This window comes from Nelumbo lutea, chromosome 2 (genome assembly GCF_056320005.1).
Source record: "Nelumbo lutea isolate HS-2025 chromosome 2, American lotus-T2T, whole genome shotgun sequence".
Lineage (NCBI taxonomy): Eukaryota > Viridiplantae > Streptophyta > Magnoliopsida > Proteales > Nelumbonaceae > Nelumbo > Nelumbo lutea.
The window spans coordinates 22,467,574-22,478,898 of NC_142685.1; the positions used below are offsets into that span (position 1 = coordinate 22,467,574).

The following is an 11,325-nucleotide window of genomic DNA, read 5'->3' on the forward strand; positions in this document are numbered from 1 at the left end:
ATTCGAATCCCTAATATTTTTAAATTAAAATTATTTTTAGAAAATAAATTTACAATTTTTTTAAAATATAAAAATATTTTAATTTATATAATATAAATAATACAAATAATCTAATATAATCAAGGCTAGGATGGGGTAGAGAATTCACTCTTGTCCCAATAAGACAATCTAGGGTTGGGAAAGCTGCATGGATATCCAACGGAAACGAGAAAAATTGCCATCCATGCCAGTATTTTTAAATGGACCCAACAAAATCCGAGAATGTGGGACTGTAAGTCCGATCCAGAGGTGCAAATCTCCCTGAGATCAGGCCAGGATTTTGGTTATCTGGAATCACGTACCATTTGGATCTCCACTGGATTTGGCTGCGTCAATTCCAGATCCGACCTGTTTGATGCCCCATTATCTTACTTAATACTTGCATCGATCTCACATCAGCCATAAAGTGTAATGGCTCATGACCATTTAATCTCTCACTCACTTGCATCTTGCATTTATGATTGATTTTGAACAAAATGATTGATCCCAAAGCTCAAGTAATCAAACCACCAATCCGTTTGACCTGTACAACGGTTTTTTATTAATTTTTATTCTGTTCGAACCAAATGATTGAATCAATTACTAAAAAACCAGTGAACAAAGCAGTTTCGATTTCGGGTTGATCCTTAAAGCATTGATCGAAGATATTCTATATTAAATTAATTAAGGACAATCTGTCTTGTATACAAATTATTCATTCATCACTTGATGATCTCAAGTTCTGAACACACTTGATTCTCCAACCCTTAAGTATATAATCAAAGGCGCCAAACATGTATATATATGTTAAGCTTTAAACACAGATTCTCTCGAACCCCATATACTCGTGTCGCTTCATCTTTCCAACCATGCGTTCTAAACCAACTCCACCTGTTGGGTTTAATAAACAGTCGTCAGTCCCATAAAGAAACCCATTAATTTATCAAATTGAAGCAAAAATATAATAGCCTAAATTTGGTAAAAAATAAAAAATAAAGCAAAGTACCCAAGTAGAGGGGCTGTTTGGCATCATTACCGTTTTTTGGAGTAACGGTATCACATCAGCATTGCAACAGAAGAAACGGTACTTCAGGAAACGAGTATTTATTTTAAATCGTTTTTCCATAATTAAAAATAGTGTTCTAAGCCACGCCTCAATGTTTGTTACGTAAAGAAATGAAATTTTAGAAAAAAAAGCTACAATATGTTTTTTTTTCTAAATTAAGAGTTCTGTAACAAATAAATAGAGTAAAAGCAAAGAGAAATTACAGTAAAGATGTTCCCAGAAACGATAGTGATGCTCACCTAGTGAAACCGCACTAACAAAGATGGTAGACGAGAGAATGAAGACGATAATGGACGCCCTTCCAAACAAATCGATCGCCTTTCTCACCACATGTTGCCCTACAATGGCAGCAATTGCTGCCACTGCCGTCAAGTAAAGAGCTGCATGCCGGCCGGAAAATTGAAGTAAGTAATCAGGTGTTCATTCAGAAAACTATATATAATCAACAGATAGCTGAAATATTGAAATGCATGGTTCAACTAAACTTTCTAAAAAACAGTGGGATGGGAGGATGGGGTCACTGTAATTTAGGAGGAGAAGCTTTGAAGCGTGTCTGAAGACATTGTCTTTAGAACGTTATTTGCCCCCACTCAGTTTTACTGAGTTTGCTGTTGGGTTACAGGCAAATTCGTTCCCAGGATACAACAGAGCCTTGGTCGAGAATCTGCAACCAGCAAAGTTGAAGAATCTCCAAAGAAACCTTCTGTGAGACTGTAGCAGACCGGACTGAGAGAGAGCGATAGTGAATTTCGAAATTGTGTTTTTGGAGTCTGATTCATGCTCCTTAAATAACTTGTGAAGAGGTATGAGGAAGAGGTAGATGCTGGTTTAGAGAAGGCACATTGAACAATCACAATTTCAACAATTGTGATTGTTTAAAAAGTTGTTAACAGTTGGTGACTGTTAACTTTGATTTGTGCCTCTTGATCACACCCGATCGAATCGTGACCGTTGATCTCATCAACGGTCATCAACGTACCAAAACCAGAGCCGCCCATTGCGCCACACACACCCGATCGAAGTGCGAGCAAAGTGCGCCTCTAAAGCGCCTCATTGCGCCACACGCACGTGCGCACACGCGTGCATGCGCGTTGCACGGTATCGAATCCCCATACTCTCCTCTACTAATTCTAAGGAGTGTAAATCAGTTCCTATTGAAATATTGAAAACAAAACTTATAATTTTCCAATGTGGCTGAAGTTCAAAACTAAGTTTTTGTAAGAGAAAAACTGATTTTTTCAAACAAGTGTACAGGTGCAATTTCTCATGTAATTGACCAATCAAACCCATTGGATTTAATCTCTTATGAGATTAAAATCCAACAATCCCCCGCATTGATTGGTCAATTACATAGTTCTCTCTCAATCCAAACTAGTATGATACAGTTATGCATACAAAAGGTGTTTATCAACTTAAACCTCTTGTTAGTATAGTTATCTCAGAGCCTTGTCAAAGTTATTGGTGGTAAGACCTTAAACCAACTACTCTCAAGACAGACCGGAGACACCTATACACATAAAAATGTTTAGTCTCTGCAAGAGTTTCAAATTTTGCTTAGCACTGTTATGGCCATGTGCTTCTTTCCTAGTTTCATGAACAATCCCGAGAGCAAACCCAAACCCTAATGAGAAGCGGCACCACTTCTATGTTCACATAGGTGAAGTTCCACTATGTCCTCCGTTATTTAACACATTTCAGAACTTCATTAAGAGTTTATCTCAACCTCTCATCATAACGGACAACACTGTTTATGCTGTGATGGGAAATTTCTCAATGTCAGTGCTAACAGTCACATTGCTGTAACTTGTTGTTACCCATTAAACCCAACACTGATGGCTTTTCAGTTCAGGTTGTGTTACCATTACAGGTGACTAAGTAAATGGTTTTAATCCCATCTCTTTGGTTGTCATTCTTATCAATTCTCTGGCTAAACCCTTGGTAAGAGGATCAACCAAGTTTTTACTTGACCTCACATAGGTTATAGTGATGACTCCATATTGAATCAGTTGCCTAGCAAATTCATGTCTCAGACTTATATGTCTGGACTTACCATTGTAGGTACCACTGTAGGCCATTGACAGAGTTGCCTCACTATCACAGTAAATGGAAATTTGAGGCATAGGACTAGGCCAAAGTTTTATATCCAATAATAAATTCATAATCCATTCAGCTTCTTTTCCAGCAGCCGCTAAGGCTATGAATTCGGATTCCATGGTCGAGTGAGATATACAAGTTTGTCTCTTGGATTACTTGTAAACCGACTGAGTTTACTTACTGCAAATGCAATATCAGGTTTGGTACAAAGCATAGCATACATCAAGCTTCCTACTACACTAGCATACTCAAGTTATGCAATTGCTCTACCAGTATTTTCTACTAGTTTTATACTTGAATCATATGGCGTGCTATATTCTTTAAACCCTAAATGCTTAAATTTTTCAAGTACTTTCTCAATATAATGTGATTGGCTTAGTGCATAGCCCCTACTATGCTTTTTAATTTTTATTCCCAATATGGTATCTACTTCTCCTAAATCTTTCATCTTGAAAACAGGGGATAAGTAGTTTTTAGTTTCATTTATGCCAACCATATTTGTACCCACAATAAGCATATCATCCACATAAAGACACACAATTACTCCATAATTTTCAGTGAATTTTGAGTAGATGCATCTATCAGCACTATTATGTTTAAAACCAAAAGCTAGAATGCAAGAATCAAATTTCTCATGCCACTGTTTAGGTGTTTGTTTTAATCCATATAGTGATTTAACCAGTTTACAGATTTTCTTCTCATTTCCATGAAGAACAAATCATTCTAGTTGTTCCATGTAAACCTCTTCATTTAAATCACCATTTAAGAAAGTAGTTTTAACATCCATTTGGTGAACTGATAAGTGATAAATGGATGCTAATGCTATAAGTGTTCTAATAGAAGTTGTTCTAGTCACTGGTGTATAGGTGTCAAAGTAATCAATCCCTTCCTTTTGACTAAATCCATTGGCTACCAATCTAGCCTTAAAAGTTTGCACAATTCCATCAGTGTTGTATTTTCTTCTAAACACCCATTTACATTTTATTGGTTTTGATCCTGGAGGCAGATCTACTAGTACTCATGTGTTATTTGACATTATTGAATCAATTTCATCATTTATAGCTTCCTTCGAAAGGGCAACAACTCTAGAGGTCATGGCCTCACTATAGGTTTTTGGATCATTTTCAATGTTTAGGACAATGGGTATTTTATTTAAAATCTTATCTCTATCAGCCTCAACCAAAAATACAATTGACTGAGTAGAGATAAAATCTGAACCTAATTGTTTCTTTATTCTTTGTCTTTGACTTCTTCTAAGTCCTATTGTAGATGTTATAGTTGTGTCATTTCTTCTTTCAGTCTCATTATTATCAACATGTATTGAGATCTGAGTTTCTCTGTCATTTTCCGTGGATTCATTTTCTACAGGTTCAGAACACAGTTTATTTTCAAAGAATTCAACATCTCTAGTTTCAATTATTATGTTGGACTCTAAGTCTAGAAGCCTATAGGCCTTGCCATGTTCTGCATATCCAACAAACATACTTTTCTTAGCTCTGAGTCCTAATTTGGTTCTTTTAAGATCTGGAACTCTATAATATGCTAAGCACCCCCACACTTTTAGATATGCTAAATTAGGTTTTCTTCCTGTTCATAATTCATATGGGCATTTGTTATTAACTCTAGAAACAATTCTGTTATGTAAATGGCAGGCTGTTAGGAGTGCTTCCCCCCACAGGTTTAAGGGTGCATTAGCTTTTAACAACATGCAGTTTATCATTTCTGTAAGTGTTCTATTTTTCCTTTCAGCCAGGCCATTCTACTGAGGGGTATAGGGAGCAGAACATTGGTGTATTATTCCAAATTCTTCACAGAAAGAATTAAACTCATTTTTAAAGTATTCAACACCCCTATTACTTCTAAGGATTTCAATTTTCTTTTCTAGTTGATTTTCAACTTCAGTCTTATATAGTTTAAACATGTCAAAGGCTTCATCCTTAGTTCTCATAAGGTAGACATAGGTGTACCTAGTAAAGTCATCTATAAATGTTATGAAGTATCTCTTGCCTCCTCTATTTAATACACCATTGAGTTCACAGATGTCAGAATGGATTAGTTCTAGAAGTTGAGAATTTCTCTCAACACTAGGGAAATGTTTCTTAGCCATTTTAGATTTTACACATATTTCACATTTTCCAGTTGATTCATTACTGTAAGCAATTATACCTAGTTTGCTCATGTTCTTTATGGATTTAAAATTCAAGTGTGATAATCTATAATGCCATAAAGAGAAAGAATCAACAATATAAGCAGAAATTTTTCCTTCATTAATACTTAATTTGAACATACCATTACAATCATATTCCTTTTCCAACAAACATTCAATTCTTGGATATGATTAGTTTGTCGGATTCAAAGACAACTTTGAATCCCCTCTTACAAACAAGATTTACTGAGACCAAGTTCTTTCTAATGTTAGGAACATGGAGAATATTCAGGAGAGTCGGTGTCTTTCCGGAGGTGAAGTTCAACTCTACGTTGCCTCTTCCAGCAACTTTGGCACATGTTTGGTTTCCCATCTGTACCTCCTGGCCATCAGTCACTTCTTCATATGTCTTGAACAAAGACTTGTCCTTACAAACATGGATTGTGGCGCCTGAATCAAACCACCATCCAGAAGACGATTCTGCCATGTTGACTTCAGTAATCATGGCCACGAGATTGTCTTCTACCATGTTTGCAGACTTGGTTCCGCCTTTCCGATGTCGGCAGACTCGGGTATAATGCCCCTTCTTTCCACAAACATAGCTGGATTCTTTCTTATTGTTGCTCTTTTTGAAGTTCTCATCATTCTTCTTTACTTGTAATGCAGGGTTAGTCTTTTTCGATCCGTTTTCCACAAAATTTATCTTAGAGTTCAGCATACCGGTCAGGGTCTTATCCCTACTGTCTCTAATTCGAGACTCTTCTTCAATACGAAGGTGTTGCTGTATTTGCTCCAAGGTAAGTTCTTCAGCCTTGTGCAGAAGCTTCTTCTTGTAATCCTTCCAAGAGGGTGGAAGTTTGGCAATGATTTCTCCCACTTTGGAAAGATTCAGGAAGGATGATGTTAAGGGATCGAATTTTATTGACTATCACCTGTAGTTCATGAACTTGCTCCAGTATGGGTTTATGGTCGTTCATGGTGAAGTCAAAGTATTCTGCAATAAGATACTTATTCGTACCTGCTTCTTGCACCTTGTATTTGAATTCCAGGGCCTTCCAGATTTCTTTTGGAGATGCAAGTTCCTTGTAGAAGTTGTAGAGCCGGTCTGATAAGGCATTCAATATGTGTCATCGGCACAGAAGTGAGTCCTCTTCCCGTTTTGCTCTTTCCTTCTTTAGTTTCTCAGAGTCTTTGTCAGTGGGTTCAGGAAGTGATTGCAGATTCAGGTCCAACAGATAGTATAGCTTCAGTGTGGTTAGAAAGAAGATCATCTTGTCTTGCCATCGGCTGAAATTTGCTCCATCAAACTGGTCCAATCGAACAAGATCTTGGTTCATCATTTTGATCGAAGTCATGCTTGCTTCCGCCTCTATTGCAGAATAACGTTCTAAAATTGTTGGGGAAGATGGGGTCACTGTAACTTAGGAGGAGAAGCTCTGAAGCGCGTCTAAAGACACTGTCTTTAGAACGTTATTTGCCCCCACTCAGTTTTACTGAGTTTGCTGTTGGGTTACAGGCAAATTCGTTCCCAGGATACAACAGAGCCTTGGGCGAGAATCTGCAACCAGCAAAGTTGAAGAGTCTCCAAAGAAACCTTCTGTGAGGCTGTAGCAGACCGGACAGAGAGAGAGAGATAGTGAATTTCGAAATTGTGTTTTTGGAGTCTGATTCATGCTCCTTAAATAACTTGTGAAGATGTATGAGGAAAATGTAGGTGCTGGTTTAGAGAAGGCACATTGAACAGTCACAATTTCAACCATTGTGACTGTTTAAAAAGTTGTTAACAGTTGGTGACTGTTAACTTTGATTTGTGCCTCTTGATCACACCCGATCGAATCGTGGCCGTTGATCTCATCAATGGTCATCAACGGTCATCAACGTACCAAAACCAGAGCCGCCCATTGCACCACACACCCGATCGAAGTGCGAGCAAAGTGCGCCTCTAAAGCGCTTCATTGCGCCACACACACGCGTGCGTGCATGTTGTATGGTATCGAATCCCCATACTCTCCTCTACTAATTCTAAGGAGTGTAAATCAGCTCCTATTAAAATATTGAAAACAAAACATATAATTTTCCAATGTGGGACAAGTTCAAAACTGGGTTTTTGTAAGAGAAAAACTGATTTTTCAAACAAGTGTACAGGTGCAATTTCTCATGTAATTGATCAATCAAACCCATTGGATTTAATCTCTTATGAGATTAAAATCCAACAGAGAATACCATGGCGAAGGTGGCCGTGGCACTTGAAACCTACACATCCGAACAACTTCTCCGGCATCAAGTTCAGATTCAGTCGGAAGAATCAAACCATGCAAAGTTTATTAATTGGGTGGTTGCAAGAATTTGGGGCGGGCGAGAGATCATCATACCTGGGGAGGGACGCCCATTTCCAAGAAGAGAGGACCGAGAATAAAGCCTCCGCCTAGGCCGAGAAGGCCACCGACTATGCCAGCCAGCACACCGCAGCAGCAGTAGAGAATCAGCTTGTGCACCTTCCAGCCTTTTGTCCCTCTGTCTCTCTTGGATGAGATCATTCTCCGTCCTTTGTATAGGCTTATTGCCTCGTACAAACTTACACTAACAGCAACCAGAATATGCAGAGATACGGGATTGATAGAAAGTTAAATTTCAAGTTTCTCAATTGCTTCAGGGTTCTTTTCTTTTCTTTTCCTTTTTTGATTTTTGGAATTCTTAACTTGAGGATCATTTTGATTAAGGTTTTGCAAAAGCCTATTAGATTATTGGCTTAACTGGACAATTCACAAATTAAATCTGTTACTAATATTAATGGCTGAGTAGAAAGTAGTAAGAACTACCGGGAATCATATACAATTGTATATAGAGATTTTGCTTGAACTAACTAAAATCTTTCACCTTCCTAAATTTCTAAATTTTGACCAAGGGGACCTAGATATTGAGTAATCACATCACATAGATGATAGAATAGGCCAAACATCATAGTCCAGCGCTCAATACTAGCTAGATCGTTTAATTAATTTCCTCTCTGGAAAACAAAAGGTCAATAGCTTCATCTTTCTCCCATTGTTAATGCGATCTCTCCAAAATCATGGGTTCAGCACTGAATTATTGGATATGCACAACATTTTTTATAATAGATAAAATAAAGGGAAAATATATGAAATTTTACTAATGAAAAAGAAAAAAGAGATTATAATTAGGACAAAAAAAAAGAACAAATTAAAGAAAAAACAAAGAAAAGATCTGGCTGAATCAATTAATACAAGGAAAACCACAAAATTTTATTATTTAGGATTGTTTTTATTTCATACAAATACACATTTGTAGAGTGCAAATACATACAAAATAATACCGCTCTACATATTTAATTGTATTTGTACTCCTTCCAAACACAGCCTAAATCTAATATCAGTGGTGTAATTTTTAATTAATTCTTAGTGTTGGGTTTGAATAGTTTCACTAATTGGCTGAATCAATTTAAACTTAAGGTGGCAATTCGACTACTGTTTGATTCCATATCTTGTCTTTCTGTTGATCCCCCAAAGAAGAAATTCTGGATAATCCTCCCCATTGTTTCTGCCGGTAAAACCAAAAGCAATAGAAGGGTACGTACCTGTAAAGAGTTCAGAACCCAATATAACGCTGAGCAGGTTGCCGTATAGTTCTGTTAATTTCCAAAATGAACACTTGCTGCTGTTAGTTTATACGTTCACAGCAGTTGGAGAATATTACAGAGGTAATTGGAACAAGGCACGAGCAAACAGAAAGAGACAACAGTAGATATAGATTATATTGGTGAACCTTGGCAATTTGCAGAACAAGAAATGCTATCCAGACAGAGACCAGAAGGCCAAGCTCCCTCCAGTAGATATTCTCAAGAAGAGGAACCTGGTATTGATATAGAGAAATCAAATCTCTTGAGATCTGTTCTTAAAGGTAGACATATGGATTAATTATAAGAGCAACCTCAGGTCCAGAGTGGCATGCACAAATATATAACATTCTAACATTTGCTTCTCTAGACTCTTTGGTCTCCCTTTGAGGATCATTGCTTGGTTCACTACTGGGTGGATCCACTTGTTCACTGTAAGTACCTGATCAAAAAGGGAGAGATGATTTTGATTAATTCTAATAAGAAAAAAAGATAACAAATTTGGAGGGAACAGACTAACTCACCATTTGACTCCAGGCTTTGAGCAGCCTCCTGAAATGAAAAGCAAGGATATATAATTTCATGAGTTTGGGTAAATTTATATCAAGTTGACTTAGGCTGATTTTGATATAACAACCTCCAATCCATATATACAGACTGTTATTTTATCTATGGACTACCTTCTTTGTTATGGTTTCTCTTTTCCACATTTCAACACCCTTGAAGAATGCCTTAGTTGATAACCCTGCAGCCCACAATAATCAAGAATAGATGATACCATAATAATCAAACAGAATACTTCAATTAAAAAGTGGATTGAATATATATGTGTTCAGTCATTAATTACCTGTGAAGAGGATGATCAGCTGTACTGTGAGCATCCAGTTAGCAAAGATCATATTGAAAGCCACTCCAATACTGATCCCCAGCATAAGCATAGGCTGGAAGAGCAGAGCCAGGTCGTAGTCAATAATGGGCATATCAAGAGTTGGATGCCTTAGCCTGATATTGCAGTAAACAGTTGAGGCTGCTGCACCCATGATCATACCTGGCAAACAAACGTAACACAATTGCTCAGAGGTGGGTTAGAAAAAAAAGGGTGAAATTCCCTTTAAGCAAGGTTGATCTGGTGAACATTTTTCTGGTTAATTAGTTTGTATTCTCCAAGTTAAGCAAAAAACAAGAAAAATTAGGAGCTCAGTTTTGCTTCTCCCATGGAATGACAGTTCAGGCCTGGTTATATATATATACTCTTGCCATGGAAGGAGTGAAAGTAAACTTGAAACCATGAAAAGGACTCCGACCAGCATATATATTATATACTCTTGCCAAAATGAACTCTCATTCATTGAGTACTGCAACTAAACGCAGCCCACTGGACCAATCTATTTTCTGGTTAGAATGTTCATAAGCAGGTTTAATTTCTGCAACTGTATAGATGCATTTAGTATGTTGGATGTCTTACATTTTGATATTGGTGTTGATGATTTGGGATCAAACCCAATAATCAAAGTGAGCATCGGAACGAAAATCCCACCACCTCCGACGCCTCCAACACTACCAAATGCTGCTCCAAAGAATGCAACTATGGCGCCCACGATAATTCTCCATCCGAATTTCATAGCCTGTAATGTAAAGGAAGAGTGGAAGACACACATCAAAAGCTAGCCAAACTAAATGCTTTAACAGTAACAGAGGAGATCGAAAGAACTAACATATTTGAAACATTGAATCTCATGGTAACCTATATCTTCAGGAATTTAATGAAACTGGATGAACTGACTTACAGGCCAAACGTGTTGGTAACCTGATTTCTCTGGGTGCCGTGTAGTGATGGCTGTAGTTCCATTATTGTTTCTTGAAGCCTCGTGTTTCAGACTCCCTTCTGCCGAAGCGAAGATACAAGGCAGAAGAAAGCTGATCATAACCATTACTACAGGCCGCAGAGTCTGCCATTTTACTCTGGATCCAGCCATTATAACTACAAAATTATTGATGTGTATTTCTGCACTTCTGCTCTGAGTTACGCTCCAACTCTAGAGTAGACCACACCAAGCTGCTTCCTGATATAACTTTGTTTTCCCAATAAGGGCGGCACTTTTCTCAATTGGCGACTCAACTATCACCACTCTTTTTTCAAGTTTGCTTAATAATTTCGAGACTTAGACTTCTTTAATGGGTCGAATTTTCATTGAGAGGACAGAAGCATTGTAACAATGAAAGTCAGAACGTGGGGAGTGTTTGTTTTTTCCTCAAGAAGGATGTGGCCCCTTTACCAAAAATTGGGGTGTATAACGTATATACGTACTATCTTATCTTGGTTTGAACTATCTTCTATGGGTCCTAATATGTTTCTTAATTTTAGCA

At 37.5% G+C, this 11,325-nt stretch overlaps 1 protein-coding gene across 1 annotated transcript; it reads right to left on the reverse strand.

The window, feature by feature from the left end:
- Nucleotides 1–751: 751 nt before the first annotated feature.
- On the reverse strand, nucleotides 752–9,976 carry LOC148869151 (sulfite exporter TauE/SafE family protein 3-like). Its single transcript, XM_088973763.1, has 9 exons — nucleotides 9,806–9,976; nucleotides 9,639–9,703; nucleotides 9,483–9,510; nucleotides 9,273–9,400; nucleotides 9,108–9,194; nucleotides 8,920–8,970; nucleotides 7,697–7,904; nucleotides 1,324–1,464; nucleotides 752–909 (listed from the first exon to the last, which is right to left on the reverse strand). Exons 1-9 carry the CDS (start codon nucleotides 9,936–9,938, stop codon nucleotides 833–835), a joined length of 918 nt encoding a protein of 305 aa, XP_088829889.1. The 5' UTR covers nucleotides 9,939–9,976; the 3' UTR covers nucleotides 752–832.
- Between the last annotated feature and the right edge of the window lie 1,349 nt (nucleotides 9,977–11,325).